At 50.7% G+C, this 22,739-nt stretch overlaps 6 protein-coding genes across 6 annotated transcripts in view; 5 read left to right on the top strand and 1 right to left on the bottom strand.

Moving 5' to 3' along the window:
• Nucleotides 1–2,580: 2,580 nt before the first annotated feature.
• On the top strand, nucleotides 2,581–5,754 carry Triagg1_1375 (uncharacterized protein; the record flags this gene model as incomplete). The annotated part of the gene is made up of 2 exons (XM_062895438.1): nucleotides 2,581–2,723; nucleotides 2,778–5,754. 2 exons carry the CDS (start codon nucleotides 2,581–2,583, stop codon nucleotides 5,752–5,754), a joined length of 3,120 nt encoding a protein of 1,039 aa, XP_062759714.1.
• Nucleotides 5,755–6,220: 466 nt separating this feature from the next.
• On the bottom strand, nucleotides 6,221–10,066 carry Triagg1_1374 (uncharacterized protein; the record flags this gene model as incomplete). Its single annotated transcript, XM_062895437.1, has 6 exons — nucleotides 6,221–6,891; nucleotides 6,952–7,465; nucleotides 7,542–7,874; nucleotides 8,883–9,167; nucleotides 9,227–9,787; nucleotides 9,848–10,066. The coding sequence occupies 6 exons, from the start codon at nucleotides 10,064–10,066 to the stop codon at nucleotides 6,221–6,223; spliced, it is 2,583 nt and encodes an 860-aa protein (XP_062759713.1).
• Nucleotides 10,067–16,178: 6,112 nt separating this feature from the next.
• Triagg1_1373 (uncharacterized protein) lies at nucleotides 16,179–17,213 on the top strand (the record flags this gene model as incomplete). Its single annotated transcript, XM_062895436.1, has 1 exon — nucleotides 16,179–17,213. The coding sequence occupies one exon, from the start codon at nucleotides 16,179–16,181 to the stop codon at nucleotides 17,211–17,213; it is 1,035 nt and encodes a 344-aa protein (XP_062759712.1).
• A 1,602-nt stretch (nucleotides 17,214–18,815) lies between these two features.
• On the top strand, nucleotides 18,816–19,514 carry Triagg1_1372 (uncharacterized protein; the record flags this gene model as incomplete). Its single annotated transcript, XM_062895435.1, has 1 exon — nucleotides 18,816–19,514. One exon carries the CDS (start codon nucleotides 18,816–18,818, stop codon nucleotides 19,512–19,514), a length of 699 nt encoding a protein of 232 aa, XP_062759711.1.
• Nucleotides 19,515–20,996: 1,482 nt separating this feature from the next.
• Triagg1_1371 (uncharacterized protein) lies at nucleotides 20,997–21,974 on the top strand (the record flags this gene model as incomplete). Its single annotated transcript, XM_062895434.1, has 1 exon — nucleotides 20,997–21,974. The coding sequence occupies one exon, from the start codon at nucleotides 20,997–20,999 to the stop codon at nucleotides 21,972–21,974; it is 978 nt and encodes a 325-aa protein (XP_062759710.1).
• A 239-nt stretch (nucleotides 21,975–22,213) lies between these two features.
• The window catches only part of Triagg1_1370 (uncharacterized protein), a gene marked incomplete at both ends in the record, with an annotated part of 1,361 nt that continues 835 nt past the window's right edge, over nucleotides 22,214–22,739 (top strand). The window contains one exon of the mRNA XM_062895433.1: nucleotides 22,214–22,668. Within this exon, the coding sequence (XP_062759709.1) occupies nucleotides 22,214–22,668 (455 nt within the window). The remainder of the gene's footprint in view (nucleotides 22,669–22,739) is intronic.

The following is a 22,739-nucleotide window of genomic DNA, read 5'->3' as shown; positions in this document are numbered from 1 at the left end:
TGGACTCCAACGTGCTCAGTGTATTTGGGCCCTGGCTATATATGATAAGACGGATTCGGCGTCCAGTGCTGGATGCTAGCATGGTGCAATAGGCGTTGGTTGGGTAGAATTGAACGCAAGTCGGCGCATCCATGTAATGAGGGAGAGACGGCGCTCGCGCTTCCTGTTCCTCCATTTTTGTCATTGTCATGAGCAAAATGGCCTCCAAGTCGACGTTTGCCACCTTGCGGGTGACTCTGGGCCAAGGGGGAACTGACTTGTTTGGAACACTTTTGATATGCGCCCGGTCCCTCTCGCGGCTTCCATTCCTAGGCCTACTATCTATCTTCTACTGTGTGATTAGAAGCTTGAAACAAAACTGCTAGCGCTTAGGTGTCGTGGAATGATTACTGAATGGGTAAACAGGCATCTCTACTCCGTCTTTCTTTGGGAATCGACAACAGTCCCACGTTCCAGAGCCTCCTCTTGGGGAATGTATGCCTCCTTGTGGCTGGCTGGCTTGACGTAAGTGAGTTAGCATAGGACTTGAGGGCTACGGATATCATGCTCTTTATGATATCTTCGCCATCCGAAGGGGTTTGCACGAAATCTCAAGCCTGTCTTGCAAGGCGCCTTGCTAGAGGCCACAGCAAGTGCTCCCTTCTATGGCCGGAACAATCTCCCACCGTATTACTAGGAGCTAGTCGATTTCCTAGTGTCGGAGACCGTTGCGGCATTCCAAGGGAGCACGAGTCGGAGTTTTCTCTGCTAACGGTTGTGAGACAGTGTCTTGGGCTTCCGGACGTCTTCCTCCGTCTCTCAAAACTCTCTTCCCTCTCTTGGTGATGATGGACTTTCATTTCAGGGTAGGTAATGTAAACGAGATTCATGGGACGAAAAGCTCATAAAGCAATCTCTTTATACTCGTGGATAACGCTGGAATCATGCTTCATAGTGACAAAGTAGCCCTCTGCGTCCTCTGTAAACTCGGGTGTAACTGGGAGTCTGCCCGAGCCATCATATCATCTTCGCAGCAAATATGCTGAATTGGAGAGAATATGAAGCACGTTACACTAATTACTTGATCGATTGTTGTAAACGCATACAAGATCTCATATTCCATTGCCTTGAATTGCAAATTAAAGATGTTGTTTTCCGTAGCTTCTTAAATCACTATGATTCACCATTGGGTCCTCTAATTGCGTCAAGTCGACTACAAAATTTCAAATTACTGGCCTCTTTCGCACTCTGATCCTCTAGCAGTTACGGAAAGATGGCATTGGACATCGCTCACACTGCCCTGACAAACAAAGTTGAAGAGTAGTAATGGTAAAGACACGCAGAACTCGGTGAAAGTAGCTGGACATTTTTGCGGTAAAGTAAAGATTCCTTCTCTTCTGTTTTCATTGCTGTTTCTGAATCATGTTTGAGTGCTGCTGGATCCACAGTTACCTTTTCCAGCCTTTTTGCTCTCTTCAACTGGCCGCCATGGATCTCGCCCTGCTGGAACATTTCGACACATTTCCGGTATGTCGTCCCGTTTGCCAATTACGTTCCTGGAATGGCTGCCAGGGGCTTCATCATAACATGTCACAATCTGAACCAAAAAAGGCGTTTACTTCACAGCAGTCTACGAGAACAGCTATCATGTCTCACGACGATACTGCTGTAGGCACATGAGAATACAGGCAGCTTCGTTCTCCCGGATATGAGGGTGAAGCTCGAGTGAGATTTCAAAAACGACTGAATTTATCAGTTTGGTTCCATACACTGATTATGCAATTTCAGATAGCCAGTCGTTAACAAAGTATCAAGACTGGGTGCAGGCTCTTTTGTTACGAATCCGTAATCCCAAAATGATTGGTCTTCTTCTCTGGGCAACACAATAGAGGATTAATATCAGATGGAACAGGCCAGACCAGTCCTGAGTATGATGCCATCAGACGGCAATCTTGCACGCTGCAAGTACCAATACCACTATCAAATGCACTTTTACGCTATACGAACTGTACCTTGTTTACTTCACAAGTCACAATGCCAAAGAGTAGTATCTTACCGAATTGAGCCACATTTAGAGACATTTCCTAAAAGCATTCGAAGTCAAATTAAACTCAAAATGATCGCCTTGTTGATGGACCTTACCCCTGGACTAGTACCGATCGAATCATGTCTGGATTCCGTTGCATCGTCTGACTGAAGGATCGTGAAAACGGACTTGTCCCGAGATTCCACAGGCCGTTGCAATCTCGTGTTTCATATGAATCCGTGGAAGTTGAGAGAATGCAGCCAGCAAGCAGATTCTGGGATATAATTTTACTTGCACAGTTGACGGGCGCGTCTGAGCGGCACAGCATTCCTCAATACCGCCGCACACGGCTCGTCCCCTTGGTCAACGTTTTTGGGCGACGAAACGATTATGCTGTTCGAGCATTTTTCATTCCGTGCTGACACAATCGCCAAAAACGTATGTAAACACGATGTTGTGAAGCCTATTCAACGGTTTTATAAATATCACCGTTGAATCCTGCCATGTCCCAATTTTACTTTCATCAGTGTAATCAACCGCCTGGATAAGAACCTACACGACTGGTTTATTACAAAATGGCCGTTATCAGCAAGCTCCTGCCGGTGGCAGCCGCCTTGTTGGGCTCCGTGGATCACACGGCCGCAGTAGCCGTGCGTTCGACTGCGGACCGATGGGACGTATCCTATCGTGTCCAAGTTGGCCCTCGTTTGGCTCCAATGTAAGATGTCCAGGAATAGAACGGTGCTTGGTCTCAGTCTAACAGATTCGGCAGCTCGCGATTGGCTGGCAATGTGACGGCTACTGCTGTACACAAGCGAGAGGAGGAGCATGAGCCTGATTGTGATTGCGAACTTCACGTTGTATACGTGACGGAAGATAGTACCCACGGGCACTACCAAGGCGGTGAAGCATCTTCGGGTTCGTCTGGTGAATGGAACAATGGCGAAGCATCTTTGGATCCGTCTAGTGAATGGAGCAGCGGTGAAGCATCGTCAGATGAGTCTGGCAAATGGAGCAGCGGTGAAGCATCTTCAGATCCGTCTGGCAAATGGGACAACGGCGAGAACCAGGAGGATGGCCAACACTGGGAGAACAGCGAGAATCAGGAGAATGGTCAATACTGGGAGAATGGCAAGAGCCAGAACAGCGAACACCGGGAGAGTGGCAAATACGGGGAGAACGGAAAGTACCAGAACGGCGAACACCAACAGAGTGGCGAACACCGAGGGAGTGTTGAATATCCGGTTCCTGATGAGAGCCGGGAGGATGGTGAGAGCCGAAAGTATGGCGAACACCGGGACAATGGTGAATACCAACAAGACGGTGAATACCGAGACAATGGTGATTACCAGCAAGATGGTAAATACCGAGACAATGGTGATTACCAACAAGACGGTGAATACCGAGACGATCGTGATTACCAACAGGATGGTGAATACCGAGACGATCGTGATTACCAACAGGATGGTGAATACCGAGACGATCGTGATTACCAACAGGATGGTCAACTCCGTCAGAGTAATGGATACCAAGAGGACGGGGAATACCAACAGTATGGCCAACCCCGTCAGGGTAACGGATACCAAGACGATGGTGAATACCGACAAGATGGTGATTACCAAGAGGATGGTGATTACCTAGAGGATGGTGAATACCGACAAGATGGTGATTACCAAGAGGAGGACGAAAACCGTGAGAGTGGTCAACTCTGGGCGAATGGTCAAAACCGTCAGACTGATCAACGTCAGAGTGGTCAAAACCGTCAGACTGATCAACTCCGTGGGAGTGGTCAACGCGGAACGATTGGTGGACTCCGCCAGAGTGGTCAACTTGGGGCAAATGGTGAACTCAGTCAGAGTGGTCAACTCGGGGCGAATGGTGAACTCCTTGAGAATGAAGAGGTCTTGGAGAATCCAGAGGACGCGGATCTACTCGCAAAGTGGCCATGGGGACCGGCGCCGGGAGGCCAAAATAATCAAGGCGGGCAGGGTATCCAAGGTCCTCAAGGCCCTGTAGGTCCCGAAGGCCCTGAAGGCCCTCGAGGTCGCCCAGGCCCACAGGGTGACCCGGGTTTTGACGGTGCGAGAGGTCCAATTGGTCCTCAGGGTGACCGAGGCCCTCAGGGCAGCCAAGGTGTTCAAGGTAATACTGGCTCCCAGGGTCCCAAGGGAGACCAAGGAGATCAGGGTGCCCAAGGTGTTCAGGGCAATCAGGGTGACCAAGGTCCTCAAGGTAACACTGGCGCTCAGGGTCCTCAGGGTCTCCAGGGTCCTCAGGGCCTCCAGGGCAATACAGGCGCTCAGGGTCTTCAAGGCGATCCAGGTGCTACAGGTGCTACAGGTGCTACAGGTGCTGCAGGTCCTCAAGGTCTTCAAGGCGATCCCGGCCCTCAGGGAGATCAAGGCGATCCCGGCCCTCAGGGTCTTCAGGGTGATCCAGGTCCTCAGGGAGACCAAGGTGATCCAGGTCCCCAAGGTCTTCAGGGTGATCCCGGTCCTCAAGGTCTTCAAGGCGATCCAGGTCCTCAGGGAGACCAAGGTGACCCCGGTCCTCAGGGTATTCAGGGAAATCCAGGTCCTCAGGGTGATCCAGGTCTTCAGGGTCTTCAGGGTCTTCAAGGTGATCCAGGTCCTCAGGGAGACCAAGGTGATCCAGGTCCCCAAGGTCTTCAGGGTGATCCAGGTCCTCAGGGAGACCAAGGTGACCCCGGTCCTCAGGGTATTCAGGGAAATCCAGGTCCTCAGGGAGACCAAGGTGACCCCGGTCCTCAGGGTATTCAGGGAAATCCAGGTCCTCAGGGTGATCCAGGTCTTCAGGGTCTTCAGGGTCTTCAAGGTGATCCAGGTACCCCGGGTGCTCAAGGTCCTCAGGGAGATCCAGGTGCCACAGGTGCCCAAGGTCCTCAAGGCGATCCAGGTGCTATAGGTCCTCAAGGTCTTCAGGGGGATCCAGGTACTCCAGGTACTCCAGGTGCTGCAGGTGCCCAAGGTCCTCAAGGTGACCCAGGTGCCACAGGAGCCACAGGAGCCCAAGGTCCTCAGGGTGTGCCAGGTGCCATAGGAGCCACAGGAGCTCAAGGTCCTCAGGGAGATCCAGGTACTCCAGGTGCTGCAGGTGCTCAAGGTCCTCAAGGTGACCCGGGTGCCACAGGAGCCCAAGGTGCTCCGGGTATTCAAGGCCCTCAGGGTGTTCCAGGTACTCCGGGAGCTCCGGGAGCAGCAGGTGCCCAAGGTGCTCAAGGTGAGCCGGGTGCTCCCGGTGCTCCCGGTGCTGCGGGTGCCCAAGGTGCTCAAGGTGTTCCAGGTCAACCCGGTGCTGCGGGTGCTCCGGGTGCTCAGGGTATTCAGGGTATTCAGGGTATCCAAGGGCCTCAAGGTATCCCAGGACCAGCTTTTGCGGAGTATGACTACATCGGCTGCTACCAGGCGAGCTTGCTTGCCAACCAAACCTTTGGCCTTGATATTGACCCCGGAAACTTCTTTGCCTCCAAGATCGAAACAGTATCTGTCGACGACTGCGCCAACTTCTGCGCTACCGCCAAAGGTCCTGCTGGCCCTCCAACCCTGTTCTTTACACTGTCAACAGATGGCGATGACAACTCCATTTGCGCATGTGGTGATGTACTCGCCGCCGGAGATCTAACCAACGGATGCAGTTCGCAATGCACATTCACACAAAATGGCCTCATAGTCTACTGTGGTGGTCCCTTCAACGCGCTGCCGATTGTATCTGTCTTTGGCGCCATCTAAGTTCACGCCTGGGTAACCAATCGATATTCATTTTGCCTCAAAACAGGAGTTTACTATTAGAATGAATATTTTTCAGTCTTAATTCCAAGTGTATATTAATGTTTTCGAGCTTTTACAGCTTTAATTCTTGATTCTCTTTTCTTCGTTACAAATACAATTTTCATATTAATCTCTTGATCATTTGTCCCTGAATCCTGCTGACATGTCATTACTCTGTAGATTCAGAAGCTCCTTTTCAAAACATGTGTTAATTATGACTATTATGGTCATTGTTTTGCATATGCATATTGCCTATATATGGTCTACACGGATGTCTCCTATCGTCTTCATCAACTCAGCCCAATCCAATATGCAGGCGCAGGCAGAGTTTCCTCCATAATCGATATACTGGCACTTGAAAAAATATTGATAGAATTTCCGGTGAGAGTGAATATTATTTATTAACCCCCCTAACTCTGAAATTACATTACACCATCAGGTTTTTGGAAAGAGCCCTGATGCGTGGCCCGTATTTGTAAAAGATGATTGGAATCGGAATCATTGCAACGCTCACAAAGCCAAGTACGCTTGACGCCCAGGCCACGCCCAGTCCGTGATACATGTAGCTGGCAAATAAAGGAAACCCGGCGGCGAAGAACGATCGCACGATTGTGTTTGCTCCTAGAGCGCTGTTTGCGACATGTGCATAGACGTCGAGGATATACGTCATTGCCGTGACAAAGATGCAGAGTAACCCGGAGCCGACAAATAGACTGCCGATGATCATTCCAACAACGGGAATATCAGAAGCAGAAGTCCACCCAAATATGAACAGCCCAATGGGGAGCAGAACGCTGCCTGCCATCATTAGGGGTAGTCGTCGTTCGGGTGCCGGCGAAGGGGGAATTCCGGACTGATCTTCAGCCATTTTCTTTCGGCTGGCTTGTTGAGCGATGACGGTCCGTGTTACAATCATGGCTGATCCGATAAAAACGCCAACCATCATTCCTAGAAATGGAAGAGACGATAGGCCGAGTTTCCAGTGACGTTGTTCGCGGAAGATGATGGGATATGATGAAAAGACAATATACAAGATTCCGTAGACGAATGCCTGGTAGAGAGTCATGAGAACGAGGATGGGCTCGGTCCCTAGTAGCACTGTAGAGACACTTGTTAATAAGAGTAGGAGCTGGAATGATAACAGAGAGAAAAGCTCACCAAAAGGGCGGACGAGGTAGACCCGGACAAATTTACGCCATTTCCCAGTTTCCTTTGGCGCGTTCTGAAAAGCCGGGTCCAATCTTCGTCTCTTTTGCAGAATGATTGGCGCGTATGTCTCTGGCAGCCCAAAGAACACGAGAACAGTACATGAACCTCCCATGATACAGCTTAGCCAGCCAGTCCACCGCCAGCCCAGATGACTAGCAGTAATGAAGTTGCCCATGACCGGAGCGAGCAAGGGACCGCCGAGAACTATGCCAATAACGGTAGCCATGGCAATTGCGCGCTGCTCTGGGTGCCATATATCGACCAGGCCACCACCAAAGAGGGCAATGGCCGATACGCTGGTCATTCCACATAGGAACCGCCCGACGAGAATCGTTTGCAGGTTCTTTCCAACGGCAACCGGGATGCAAAATATCGTGAAGAGGGCCATGCCCGCAAGCATCGGGTACCTTCTTCCAAATTGTTCAGATATGGGGCTCCAGAAAGGCGGTCCAACGGAATAGCCCTGCGAATTAAAATGAGAATAAACATCAGCCAAACATCAACTTTGTAGACGAGATGCAATATATTGGACGACTTACAACAACAAACAGGCTGACTCCAAGAGTCACAACCTCTGGCCCTACACCAAACTCCTCGCTGATGGCTTGAGCACCGCTGCTGAAGATGCTGGAAGACACCGAGGCTACCAAGTTTCCCGCTATCCATATGAACGTGATAAAGAGCCTCCTCAACAATGACCAATTCTTGGGATTATCTGGATCATTTTCGTCTTTGAAAGCCAACGGGCTCAAGCTAGGAAGACTCGATGTAATTGTGTCCGCGTCACTAGTTGCCGGACTCATGGAGGGAGTGGCACTCTCGATTTCGTCTTGGGCCGCCATCGCGATGACTCCAGTAATGGGATATTTCACCTATAGTAAACCATCATAGAAGTCTTGGCAAACGGAAACCGCTTTTGTAGAATTCCTTTCTATATACGCCCGTACCATAACATGGGGTAACGCTGAAGAGGCATGTAAGCATGTGCTTAGAAATGGCTGAGTTTAGCGCCGCGGAGAAGCAAGCGTCGGCAATCGAGGCTATAGCGGGTATCATGGCTTGCACGGATAAGAGAGGCCCGATCATTGACCATTTGGGGAAATTCCCATCTTATGCAGACAAGTCTCGGCACCTTTGCCGAGAAGCATCCCTTTCTTTACGGGGTACAGCTGGACCGGTTTGTGATATGTCCCGCCTCTGCAACAAGTTGAATAGTAAACAAAGCATGATTCTAGAAGTATGGAACGGCAAATCTTGGCCATGAAGGAGCAAGGTCAAATGCTCAAATGCACACCTAGAGAGCATATATGAGCGTTCATGTCTCAAATATCTCAGCCGTATCAATGGGTGACATTAGTGACAAGACGCACATGAAAGCAAGGGAACCTCTTCAACAATGCCCTGAAAGCACTGTCTAATGCCGAAGCCACGGACAAAAATTCACTGAAAGCTTTGAGTGTCTGCTCCGGACTAAAGCGGATGAATGTGGAAACCGCGGACCGGCTTCGGCCCCACTCCGCCAGCATCTTCCCTTTTGGGCACGCAAGAGCCGAAGATGGATAAATCTCGTTTACTGTACTAGAAGAAACACATTTCCAGTTGAAATTACTCTTGATTAGTCTATGCAGATATTAAGTATATAGGGTATAGAGTGTGAACAGTCTCTCGTCTATCCATCTCGGAGAAAGCCCCTCGTCGTCTCTCCCTATCCGATGACCCGTAATAAACACCCCTTTAATTCGCAACGAAACAGCAAAGAGCAGCAAAATCAATGACAAATGGGACAGCCTCCGGAACGCTAGCATATACCTATAACATTCTTTTCATTAGAACATGACGAAAACTCCAATCTGCAAGCATGGACAAGTCTCTTGTCATACTTGTCCGTAAGCGCCCAACCTCTTAGCTTCCTTGTCCGCCTTTTTCTGCTCCTTCATGGCCTTCTTTTCTGCTTTCTTTACCTTCTTCTCCTCTTTCTTGGCATCTCGAAGGCTGCTATCGGGTCCTGTGATGAAGTGTCCGGGATGGACCATCGCCAGGATGAGCAGGGCCGCCAACATCGGGAAGGCATCGAGGGAGTAAAAGTAGTACTCGTGGTAAGGGATGGGGTTGGCATCGGGATCGCGGCCGCCGAGGAACTCGACGAGTCGGAAAACAATGCGCATCTGCAAGGAAATGTTCCGTTAGTGGGGGCCAGACTGGGTTTGACGGGCAAAACACGCACAGTAATAAACGCCAGCACAGCGTAAAGAGCGTATAGCAGCGCCGGGGTACCCCTGGGCCTCTCAGTTTCGCGACGGTATTCTCCATTGGCCGAATTCAGGGTGACTTCTTCCGGCTGCAGAGGCCGCTCCTTGTTAAGTTTATTGATGCGGAGGTGGAAAGCAATCATGAGACCTATAAAGCAGAGGATAAAAACCTCTTGCAGCCCGATACCACCCTCATAAATGTGCATTCCAATCTCCTGCGTCGAAGCAGAGACGCCAGGGGAGACGAGGATGCCACCAGCGGCCTGCACAATAAAAGAGAGGATATCTGCCAAGACGAAGAGTTTTGAGACCTGGGAGGCCTTGACAATCCAGACTCTTCTGTCAGGAATGTACACATGAACCATGCGGGCAAAAGTCATATAGACAAAGGCATTAACCCAAAGGGGGGACAGCAGAAAGAGGATTTGCCAAATTGTGGCAAACGCAACGTTCTGTTGGTCGTGTGAACCGACGGTGTGGAAGGCGAAGGCTATCGTCTCCCAAGCAGCAGCCATGATTAGGACCCAGGCATAGCCCTATGATGTACATGAGATCATGTCGCGAGGAGTACTGAGTAAGGAATACGGTGTACTGACCTTTTTGAAAATGAACGCCTCGATGACGTGAATCAAGGTGAGCACACCGAAGAGAATGGTCACTACCACGGCCGGGATGAACGCCGGAATCGCATTGTAATTGGAGTTGCAGGCGATGATGGGCACTTGGCCATATTTGCCGGGAACAGCAGTTGTACAAGTCGGCTCAGCGGTGCTTGTCGCGCTTGTAGGGGCCAAATGCGTCGTTGGTGTTGCCATCAGACTTTGCGAGATAAGTGGTATATACGGTGTGACAAGTTGCAGAGAGCTTTAGAGTAGCGGAACAAACCTATTTGTCGTGTTCCTAATGAGAGGTTGGAATAGGTTTCATATACCTGATATATCCTCCTCTTGAGAATGCCTCGCAACAATCTCGAATGACCCCTTGACAGCAATAAATCATGGTCATGAATCCTTGAAAAGCATACTCATTAACAATAAATCCTATACCCTTCTATTCTTAGTCATTCGACCAACGCACACCGCGATAGTCCGCCTACGCTTGTCCCAAGGCCCAAACCGAACTAAGAGCTCGTGCGGGCCGCCCTAGCTGGGCCATTGGTGAGAATAAACCAGGTATACGCGGCAAAACGCCAGCTGAGCCTCGCAAATGGGATCATTGATCCTTCCAAAAAATCAGAGACACGCGAGGTCAGTTCAGGCCAAGTGTGGCTAACAGGATCTTTTATGCAGGGGCTAATGCATCCGCCATCGAGGTCAGAAGCTTGACGCTCTTGATCTTGTTGATGCAGCAATTTCATTGATGGGTGTAAAACAGAGATTAGAATCTTGTACAGTATTCAAGAAGTTGTAAGCGAAGAGTCTATGCATCTCGTATCGTTTAGACGGACGACGCACAATATCATGCAAAACGCCCCAGTGGGCCGCGAATCGCTGGCAGTGCAGTCCCTTCTAGATCGAAAGAAGCTTAAGGTAGATATCGAAAGCACTCTCGGTAACGAGGGTACATTGACTTGCCTAAAAGGGGGTTTCAGCTCTCCAAATTCCCGACCAACAGTCTTTTATCAATGTTGACCGTAGTGCTAAGTCGTTGGCCCACATCGGGTACGGTATTGCGTGTACACGTAGTTGGCCGCATCAATTGTGGCTTGGGCGCAGGATTTGGTGGAAAATTCAGGACGGGTTTGCATCATTGCGCGTGTTTGTATGAGACTGGCTATTGCAATACATGGTATAGGCAGATTTCGAGGGATTCCGTGAGATTTTAAAGCGGCATCAAGCTGCACCAAGCTTTAGTATTTGAAGCCTAGGCGGATGTCGCTGTCAGTCCAAGCGTTGATACGTCTTTGGAGTTTAACATCAAACATTGGGCTGTTGGTCTCGTATGAGGGAGCCTAGCAATGCCCTATGCAATTTCCGCTGCGCGGATTCTTGAGGCATGTGATCTGCTTCTAAGATATTCTCATTATTCTTCGAAATAGAAGGGATGCCTGCTTCGTTGTGATTTTCTCTTAGATGATTTAACACATGCAAATGCGTTGAGTCCTGAATGTCGAGCATTTCCTTTCGGCTCTATATGTCGCAATCTCTATTTCTGTTCTCATTTAGTCTTGAGCTCATAGGTGGCGTTTTGATGATGTAAAATTAGTTGGCAAAATATAACAAAAACATCTCATGTCCACATGCACTGTATTTTGTAGATCGTGGAGCGTAGCAGTTGCGTAAAATAAGACAGATGGGCATTAGGGGGGAGTTGTGATTGGGTCTCTATTCTTCCAATTCATTCTCCAGAATGAAAGGTCCTGATGGCGAGCCGTTTTTATTCTGGTGTATCCTCGGCTATCATATTGGTTGCTTGCCTCTGGTGGCTCTTGATATGTGATGACAGAGGAGAGACGTTTGAGATATATATTAAGATGGCTAACCAGAGAATAATGTATCAGGATGATGTACACGTGTGATTACCATTCTTCGCGCCCCCTCTAACGGTGATGCTCCCTCGATTTCCTGCTGTAAAGACATATATTCTCTGTATCATGGCTTGTTGCTTTCCCATAAATAACCCCATGTGGAGGCTTTTGCCGAGGCTGTGAAGCAAGAAGAGGGCCATCGCTAGCTGCTGTGAAACCAGCCTCGTCTAGGAAACTATCACCGGGCTCATCCGGAAGAAGTTTAGGAAGAGTTTCAATCAGCTTCAAACAACGCCGTTAGTGATGTACGCAATATGCATGGTCGCAAGTATTGAGTTGGCCAAGTTGGTTTTCATTGGTTCCATCATGTCCACTGATGGTCCTTGTTCGTATTGGTAGGCATATAATGTAACGGCACCCGCCATGTTATACCCTCACAATGGTCAATATATTTAGAATGGAATGTTGATGATAGAGCTACTAGTTTCTTAGGATTCTTTTCATTTTTGCTAATCTCCCGCTGTCGTCGTGTTGGTTTCTTGTTTCCAATCCCCCTCGGTGATCTTTTAGAGTCAGGGATTCGGCGCCCACCATGGCCTTCTCATGACACATTATCTCAAGGGGACTAGTAAATACAAATACGACGCCGATTGCCATTTGTAGAATCGCAACCTTGCTGATTTAGGTTGATAAAGTCTGCGCAATGTTGAATAGCAAATGATAGGGATGGATGGAGAGCCTGTGGATTGATGCTGCCAAACCATGCACTGGTTACTACTGTAGTTACTTGGTAATAAGATGCTGGAAAACAGTGCATGTGTTTAGTGCTGGGGGAGTTTGATGTGGTTAGGCTGGAAAATATTGTGTTTCAGGACGAATTTGGAAGATTCACAGCATTTTTAACCTCGCTGGAGGCTTGAAGGTAGAAACCTCCATGCAGTAAATGATTCACGCCTGGGATCCTGCCGAGGAACCTGAAGGCTGGCAGCCAAATCACTAAACCAGTGTTGGGCTGCTAATATTTCACAGCGTTTTTAACCTCATTCGAGACATGAAGGTACAACAGCACAACCCCGTAATGTAATACAATCAACGCCGGGCATGGATTGTGAGCCCGTAGATTTACCTGTATGCATGCCAGACCATGTATTGGCTAGGTACTGGGCAAGTCGCCGGGATACAGTCGGTGCGCGTGCCTAGTACTGGGGAGAGCTTATTGTAGTAAGGTTGAATTCGAGTCAAGTATCATGACATAGCTTCACAGCATTTTTAACCTCATCAGAGGCTTAGAGGTACCGCAACCGCAATGCAGTACGTGATTCACGCCACTAATGCGTCCCCTGTCAGCTATTTTACAGCGTTTTTAGCATTCCCCGAAGCTTTTGGAGAGGCACATATTGCATGAGTCCATTCTGAAGTGAACACCTTGCGGATGAGCACAAATACAAGCATCTCATCACACTCAGCTTACGGGGTAAGGTATGTATGGGTACCTAGTTAATGTAGTTTGTGGATCATCTCATTACGGTGGTCAGGTGCAGTATTCATTACATCAATAGATCGACTTCCCATGTTCAAGAATCCAACCACGCCTGAATGTGCATACGGGCGCACAACGGAGTGCTCATCCACACATGAAGCTCCAAAACCGCTCCTTCACAGCACTTTTAGCCTCACTCGAGGCTTGGAGATACGGTTTTGAGACACCACCCCATAACGCAGTATATCATTGGATGGTTCGTGCCTGGCACCCTGCCAAGGGCTGCTAATTTTTCACAGCATTTTTAACCTCACCGGGGGCTTGGAGGTGCAGTACTGCGATACAACCCCATAACGCAAGATATCATTGATTGGATGATTCGAGCCTGGCATCCGCGCCAAGCAACTTGAAGGCTGCTTGCCAGTTCCTGGTCCATTGTAGGGCACTTCCTCGGGTAGGGCTGCGGATATTTCACAGCATTTTTAACCTCTCCCGAGGCTTGAAGAGGCAGCCTCGTGGAATCGCTTGCACTCCCTCACTTCCCGCCCCCACTCGAGGTGAAAATCTTATAACAGGCATAACGATTAACGGACATCCAACTAATCTGCATCTGTAGGCTCGAATATCTCAAAGGTTGGATAGATAACAGACCATGACCTGAGACTGTATACAGGACGTGGATCTGTGTCAATACTTGCATTCACAATGCCCCTTGATAAGGATACTGGCTCGTGGCCCAACATGTTGGATCAAGCAGACTTTCATTTCTCTCTCTTGATATAGTCTATTCACTACTAATATATTACATGCAAGTATCAGAGCGTCCAAGTGTGTTGTAGTACCTGGGTACATGCAGTCATCAAAGCCACGTGGTCGATGCTGTAAGGTTGCTCGAGGGTGCATGATTGGGAGCTCGCAAGATTGTGTCTCAGGTTGAGCGAATCCCGCGTTGGCTTCACAGCATTTTTAACCTCACCCGAGGCTTGGAGAAGTACAGTCAAGGGAATCGCTTACATGCTCCCCCTTGAGGCGTGTACTCCACAATGAGCGCACAATCATTGATGCAACTACACGTACTAATCAATCAGACTCTTCAAGTTTCGGTACCTCGTTGTAGAGTACAAGTAACAGCCCGTTGTTTGTAGCAGCGTGTTCCGTCCAAGTCCTCTCCCACGGCTCATCACAGCTACAGGCGAGTACCCTTTAGCCATGTTGATCTAGAACACTACAACGCGCACCACAGCTAAACTGCAAATCATCTAGCGATACGTGCCAACATACAGGGACGTCCATGCCGCATTCCAGCCCCTGCAAGGTTTGACCGAGTTTGCTCCACAGGGGGCTTGTGTTGCCCTAATCGCCCAACAAGGGACGCCACTGTTGCCGCCCATTTTTAATTCTCCTCTCCCCCCTTCCCTCTTTCTTTCTTCTTTCTCTCTCTCTCTTTTCCATCCTTCTTTCATCCTCTCTTTTATTCTCGTCTTGTCGCTCATCTGCGTGTATTCCCATCTCTTTCTCTCTTCATCCGTCTTACCCCTCTCTTCCATCTCATTCCATCACCTTCCATTTCCGTGCCCTTCGCATAAAAGTACATCCGCCCGACCGCCCAGAAGCAAAAAGGTACATCCGCACACGTACCTCCCGGAAAAATAATACCCCCGCTATGCCATTCGGGGCATAGCCTTATGACCCCGGGAACCACCTTCCCTGCCAACATTCGCCCCAACGCAGCGCAGTTTCTCTCAGCGGTTTCGGGGGTCGTAACTTGGCACACGCCACTGGCTCCTCGTACGAACCCCGGCTGTTGCAGAGTCTGCACAGGCTGCCGCCTCCAACGATGCTTGAACGCAGCCACGATAGGAGATCGGACACCTTTGTCGGGGTATTCCCGCTGCTCGTTTGCGGTGGGAGCCGGGCACTTGGAGGCGCAGTTGGATTTTTTGGCCTTTTTTTGCGATTTTTTTTGCGACTTTGTAGCATGATTTTTGGTGATGTTGGTGATGTTGGTGTTTTTTTTTTTTTCTCTCTCAGAGAAAGCGAGAGTAGACAAAGAACAATTGATGAAACGAAAGGAAAAAGGGAAATTGAAAGAAGAGAGAGAAAAAGAAAGAAGAAAGGGAAAGAAAAAAGAGAGCTCGTAGTATCCTTTGTGAGTGGTCATGAACATGGTTCACTGTTCTCTCTTATATGCCCAGCCTCGTATTCAAGCCGGATCCAAGGGCTTTGCTGTTGGGATAGGCGATCATCTGCCAAAAGCTGCCTTCATATCTGGTCCAAAAGTATCATTGCGATGACAATTGATGTCAATTGCTAAACTCATAAATGCCAATTCATGATTTAATGGTCACAACAGATCAGCTGTGTAGCCTCTTTGCCGTCAGTGGCAGAGGGTCCAAGACATGAACCTACATACACGGCAACACGGCTCCATGTGCTCTGTACATCTTCACTAAACACTTGTATCAACATCTCACAAATGACATGCAAATAAACAATATTCACTTCCATAAACACCAACGAAAAAAAGCATCAAAATCATCATTTACCCGTACTACCAAATACTCACCTTAGCAGGCCTGCAGACGTCAAGTCACACACACAAGGTGCAACAGCAGCAACACCACATTTAGCGATTACTCATCCCTCCAAACACCTACAGTAATTTCGCACAAGCTGAAAATCCCTTATCGTCTCGTGTTTCCCGATCCCGTCAAGCGCGCCCTGCAGGCATCGGCTTTTCTCTTCTCAAAAGATGGCATCATACTCTCGAGCCAAGACCGCATGTCGCGAGGCTCCAAAGCGGGGGAGCGTGAGGGGAACAAGGGCGAAAGGCGAGCCATCGAACCGAAGCGTTCCCAAGGATCGATATAATACAAATTAAGCTGCCAAACTGCTTTCTCACCTCCTCTATTATATCTAGAGATTTCCAAATATTTCAACTGGCACTAAATAGAAGCTTACTCTCACGCATTTACCGATCATGGCGACGGCATCATCCAGCCCTCCTCCCGGCTTCGTCACCCTCTCCGCTCTAGACGCCGGCCACCTCTCCCTCCCCGAACACATGTTCGTCAACGACGCAGACCCCGTAAAGAAGAACCTCGTCCCGTCTCTCTCGTTCCTCATCCGCCACGCATCGCCAGACGGCAGCGTCACCAACCTCGTCTTCGACCTCGGCGTCAAGCGCGACTTGAACTACACGCCCGCCCAGCAAGACGAGCTCGACATCTGGAGGCCGCTCATCACCGAGACCGACTGCGCCCAGAGCCTGCGCAACGGAGTCGCCGATGCTCCTGGCGCCGCGGGCAACGGCGTGCTGCTCGATCCTACCAAGGACATTGACTACATCATCATCAGCCACGCTCATTGGGATCACACTGGCACGCCCTCGGACTTCCCCACGGCAACGTTTGCTGTGGGATCCGGAACGCTGGATCTCTTCAAGAACGGCGCCGGGCCGGCGTATCCATCGATTTTCTTCAACAAGGACGAACTACCGGCTCTACGCACCGTCGAGTTCCCTCCCCTCGTACGCACGGGGACATACGGAAACGAGCCTTTTGCACCAAAACACACGCCACTCCCGTCAAACACCCAGGCTAAGCCTCCCGCAGCTGCTTCTTCGTGGGCCTGGAAGCCGTTTGGCCATCTCCCCAACACGCTCGATTTCTTCGGTGACGGCAGTCTCTACGTGGTTGATACGCCAGGCCACATCTATGGCCATGTGAATCTGCTGGTTCGACTGGGGGAGCGAAGATGGGCGTATCTCGCCGCAGACTGCTGCCACGACAGACGGTTGGTGACGGGCGAAAAGCAGATTGGCTTGTACGACGACGGCCACGGCGGGTTGAGGAGCATCCACACTGATACGGAAGAGGCACGCAGGTCTCTGGAGAGACTGAAAACGTTTTTGAAGAGTCATCGTGCCGAGGGGAACGAGGTGGAGCTTATTCTGGCACATGATTCTGTGTGGAGGAAAGAGAATGCGCATGCGTGCTGGCCTGGAAAGGTATAAGGCGGTTTTTTATGAGCATCAAAGACATGAGTGATGTGGCTTTATGACTAGATTTTGTAATGAAATCGATCTATTTTGTTGAAATGCATCGCAGTCAGGAGACTGCCTCAGCCGTGGATGTGGGAGAGAGTCCGGTCTTAACGTCTTGGGCTATAGTAGGTAAAGACTGAACTTTAATTACGAGAATGAAAGACGGACACTCGGTTGAGTGAAGCCAGAGTTGAACAAAAGACCTGCAGTCAATGCCATAGGGTACTTACTAGGTAGTAGTTTGTAAGCAAGCAAAATATACATCACCAGGTTACAAGACGAGTATCATTCTTCCACGCCATGCTTTGTCAAATACTTCAAAGGATCAACATGGGCTTCTTAAGCCTTCTTACCGTGGCATCAATTGGACGGGAAATACGTGCGCCTAGGTAATCAACATGTTCAGATGCGAGTACTCCTCGTATACCGAGGCTTGGCAAAAGCAACGCAGCCGGTCATGGTATCAATACTAGATTGCTGTTGCCCATCAAATAATTGCAGCAGCGACCATCCCCGCGATTGTTGTCCATGAATTGCTCATATTTGACAATCCATTGAACAATTCGTACTGTCCAAGGATCCAACCAGTACGATGCCCCAGATGCCAGCCACGAGCACAAAGCTCTGCAGAGCTGTACCTGCATAAATCCATCTCCTTTTAGCGTACTAGAGCATCTCGTATCTGTTCAGCCCGTGGGCGATATGGACACCCCCGAGGCTGCCGACAGCATCTTGCTCCACCGCACCGAGTCAAATGTCATTTCTTACAGGTTACTGGCAAGCACCAACAGCCGCAGACTTGGCTCTCTGGGATCGCCTGCGGCCGAGGAGCACCATTGGCCCATCTGTACAACAAAGACTTGGCGCCGACTAGGATCGGTGCGTTCTTGGCAAACTGCAGGGACGGGCTGTTAGCCACATGGAATTGGATCTCTTGGCTTGGGACAAAAAAAACCTTATTTTCGTAAGGCTGACGCCCCTTTGACAAGACGGCGACGGGTTTCTGTTGATCAAAGAGACATGTTAGCTGTTTGGAGTACTCGAAGCTGGAGGGAAAAGTAGTGACCAGATAAGACAGCGTTCAGGCAAGCGTGCTGGGAGCGCCAAAGCAATGGACAAAGGCGTTGTTGTCTTTTTGTCCATCATTCTTCAACATCGACGCCCCCTTTCAGTAAAACCACACAAAGCAAAATCGGAGCAGAGCAGAGTAGAGTAGAACAAGAAGAGCAGAGAGAGGAGCTCATCTTTGAATCATGGTTGATCAAAGAAGACGAATACGTACATATATGGGCGGATGGTTCTGATGATTTCGCGTCAGCGACCAAGAGGTAGATTATCAGAGAAAAAGAGCACAACATGTCATCCGACCAGCCAGGGCCACGCAGGCCACGCAGAGTAAGAATACCCAGGCCTCCCGCGGCCCGTCGAACAAGACCTGTCTCTCAACAGAGCCCTTCGCCACGCCTATTAGCAAGAGACTTCATTGTAAGCAGCAGCGGCAGCAGTAATGCCTCAATATCACCCGGCCCTAGTTCAAGAAGCAGCGCGACAAGCCGGACGAGCTCGCCAACGATGGCGGCATTGCAGGAGCCATCTCCGGCCATGGTTACGGATAATAAAACCTCTTACTGGCCAAGCGTGCTTCGGTATATGCATAATGGAGGACATGAAGCTGGCCTTGCTCCGATCACAGTAGAGTGTCCCATCTGTCATGATGAACTGCCTGTGCGAGGCATCGAGCCAAGTGAGGAGCTGGTCCGCCAAAGGGAAGGCGTGGTGATAAGTTGCGGTCACATCTTTTGCCGCCCATGTTTGGCGGAATGGTTCAAGTACCAGCGTACATGCCCCGAGTGTCGAGAACGAGACAATATGGTGTGTCAGGAGTGCCAAACTCAAACGCACTGGGCCACCATTCCCAGGGATCACGACGACTTGCGGGAAGTCCCCGCGACAATGCCAGAACTCCCAGGCGAAAAGCTGCCGCCCATGTGCGTCCGCTGCGAGGCGCGCCGCTTTTGGAAATTCAATGTGGACCACGGACGGCACGGCCTGCCGTCTCGCGGTGAGATAGATTCGGATTTCCAGAGGCTGATGTGCCACATGATGGAGCACTCGGAGGACGAACACATGGCGATGGGAATGGTCGAGATGGAGGAGCAGCTGCTGGTGCTGTTCAAGGAGAACTTTATGCGACTGTTGGAAGCGAGGGAGCGGTACATCTCAGAGTACGCGCAGAATCCCTGGAACGCGAAGATTCATGCATGGAGATGAGACTTGCGGTTGCGATTCGACCGAGTAGACGAAGTAATGGCGAGCCGTGGTGGTTCAAACGGTTGTGCTGATAACGGGACGGACAGTGGGACGGATGGTGGTTTGTGATTTGTGATGGGATGACGAAGACGAGCAGTTAGGCTAGAATAGAAATGGGAAAGCTTGGGGCATTTCTGTGCCGGTATATGCAGGGACGAGGATGGCCAGTTGTCTTGGGCATTGTGGTGATGTTTCTGATAGTATTGGATGGGTGGATGGAGGATGTTGGGACAGCGGACATTGCATTATGCCGGCAGTTTAGGTACAGGTACTTGGGTACGGCTTCCAGGTCGGGGTACGGAGTACTTGGGACGTGTTAGGCGATGGTGCAATTACAGTGTCTGGTTCTAGTGGCTGCGTGTAGAGCCTACTTGCGGAGTTTGGGGGAGCTACTGGAAAGCTGGTGACGTTGAGTTGCAAGTCTCCTTTTGCTCGTAGAGAATCAATCAACCAAAGCTGTCGTTATACCTCACATGTACATCTGTTAGATATAGCACCTTATCATTATCTGATGAATGTTTCATTTGCAACATGCTTCCACTACAACAATCAACTCGATAACAACACAGACGGTACCAGGTAACTTAGAGGCTCTGCTAGAATTAGTACCAGCACCACGTATCCTATCCGATCCATACCCGTACTCGACCAACTCCTTGATGACTGTGTCGACTATCCATCAAATCCATTCTTCTGCGGCGGGTTTTAGCAAGCGCGTCGCCGATTATTCCCAGCACCAGCGCTAGATTGAATGCAGAGAGAGGCTAGAAGGTGCCTCAAGCTCGTTTGGGACCCCCCATGCACAACAACTGAGTTTTTTTTTTTATTCGCTGGCGGCTGACGTTGGCGCATCAAATTTGATCACAATTTCTTACACCCAAGGACCAAGAAGCACATAAGCCCAACCCAATCGCTGTGTTGGGCCAGTCCAGTTGAGCTCTGGTGTGCTGCTGCTGTGGTCCGCTAGCGGCATCCTGGGCTGCCCACAGCGGAGCTCGCTCGGCACCTACCAGCCGGGACCAACCCCTAGAAGCTGGTGCTAGGCGTTTGAAAGGGAAATACAGTGCGAGTGGGCGCGCCTCGTGTTGCCATAGATTGCAGCAGTAATGGTGTAGGCTTTGGTGAATGATGGCGATACAGAGGGCCGTGGATTGGGGGAATATTGATGCTGGCAGAGATTCAGAGTAGCGAGATGATGATGCGCCCATCGACATGTATCATCAATCAATCTGACGAGTCGGAACAAGGGCGAAAACAATGGGTGGGCTATGTGATGATGCATGCAGCTGGCCGGTTACTGCTGTGTTGCGGTTGAAGACCAATCCATGATTGATTGATACAGGTTGCTGATCAAATCAAATCAAATCAAATCAAATCAAATCAGATACCAGAACAGTGCGTGTTTCGCACGGTGTCGTCACATCCCAAAATTGCCCCGGTTGCATGGGATGGGATCAATGGGACGGGACGCGCTTCATCGGCAACATTCTCGCCGAGCGCCTCTTTGGGGGGCTTCTGTATGTTCCAGTTCCCTTTGGGGGGCACCCACGGGAACAGCTATGGGGGTTAAGCCGCCTGGAAAACTCCCGTCCAGTCAACGAACTCGGCTCCTCGATAGCGGCACACACAACACACTCACCTGGACTTCCAAGGTTGTTCACACACCCCCCCAAAAAGCAAAGCCGCAGCCCCCCCGTTCGCCGCCTGCGCTGCCATTGGCGCTCTGCTGGGCCTACTCGGATGATACGGCCGGAAGGGCCCGCAAGGCGACCGTCGCTCACGCAGATGCCAGATGCTTGGATGCCGATTTTCCGTGAACCAACACTCGAGTCGACAGGAGGTTTTGCAAGGCGGGGAACAAGGGCATCCGAAGATGGGCCAAAACGGGTTCAGAAACTGTCTCGTCTCTCTGTCTGTCTCGCCGGTCTGTGTGTCTGCCTTGTCTTGTGTCCCGGGAGTCGGTTGTCTCTCTTCTTCCTCTTCTTCTGCTTCTTCTGCTTCTTCTGCTTCTTCTGCTTCTTCTTTCTCTCCATCATCCATCATTCTCTTTCCCTGAACCATCATCGATCGATCGAGCGAGCAAAGCATTCTTCGTCCGTGTCCGTCCCGACTCAACCAAGGCGCTCTCCATTTCTGCCCTCCGGCCGCTCTGCTCTGCCCTGCCCTGCCCTGGCCTTGCCTGGCCTGCTCTCGCTTTTGCCGCTTTTGCCACGACTCGCGATTCGAAGCTCCTGCCCTGCCAAATTCCGAATCCGAAGCCGACCAGCAAAAACTTCCACCGCGCATACATACTTCGCTGCTCCTCCTCCTCAGGACAACAAGACGGGGCATGATCATGGCTTGAGCCTCCCGTCGTGTCGAGGACAGCGCCCCATTCTTTTCGAGATCGCATCCTCATCGCGAACCGAAATCGAAATCTGAAATCTCCAAGCCAAGTCAAGCCAAGCCAAGCGAAAAGCACTGGACCCTGCACTCCGCGGCTTGGCAGCTTGCAACTTGTCGCATATCGAGATTGACGCCATCATCTCGAGCCACCCGCGCCACAGAACTGACGACTGCCCTCTGCGCCGTCGAGCAATTCTCCAGATCCTCCCTCTCTCTCTCTCTCTGCAGCGAGCGTCACGCATTGGACCGAGACATCGACCTTCTCGACGTCGACCATGGCCACCTCCGTCCCGATCCTCGAGCAGCTCTGCGTCACCACGGCCATTATTGGCCTGCTGGCCATTGGCGGCAAGACCATCGACTCGCTCTATGAGATGAACACCAGCCCCGGCCGAGACACGGCGATCCTCAACAAGGCGCTCCAGGAGGTCAAGCAGTGCCGCTCCTCGGTCCACATCCTGTACAAGAATTTTTCGCTGCTCGAGGCCGGCCAGCTGCCGTACCCCGACCGGGCGACGTGGATCAGCACCGACGACCTGATCGCGACGCTGACCGACACCGTCCTCGCAATCACCGACCTGCAAGAGGCCATCGAGCCCATCGAGCTGTGCCAAGGGCTGGCCGCACGCATTGTCGCGTGCAACGAGCACTCCCAGCGACTAACCAGCCTGTCCACAAGGATACGGTGGCACAATCTGACCATGAACATGATGATGACTATCCTCAAGTGGTAAGCAAACCTCTCTTTCAGGGGGGGGGGGGGGGGGGGGGGGGGGGGGGGGGGGGGGGGGGGGGGGGGGG

The sequence above is a fragment of the Trichoderma aggressivum genome, assembly GCF_033847375.1.
Source record: "Trichoderma aggressivum f. europaeum strain CBS 100526 chromosome Unknown scaffold_003, whole genome shotgun sequence".
Taxonomy (NCBI): Eukaryota; Fungi; Ascomycota; class Sordariomycetes; order Hypocreales; family Hypocreaceae; genus Trichoderma; species Trichoderma aggressivum.
Note: the sequence above shows the minus strand (reverse complement) of the source record. Positions and strands in the feature narration are given on the sequence as shown.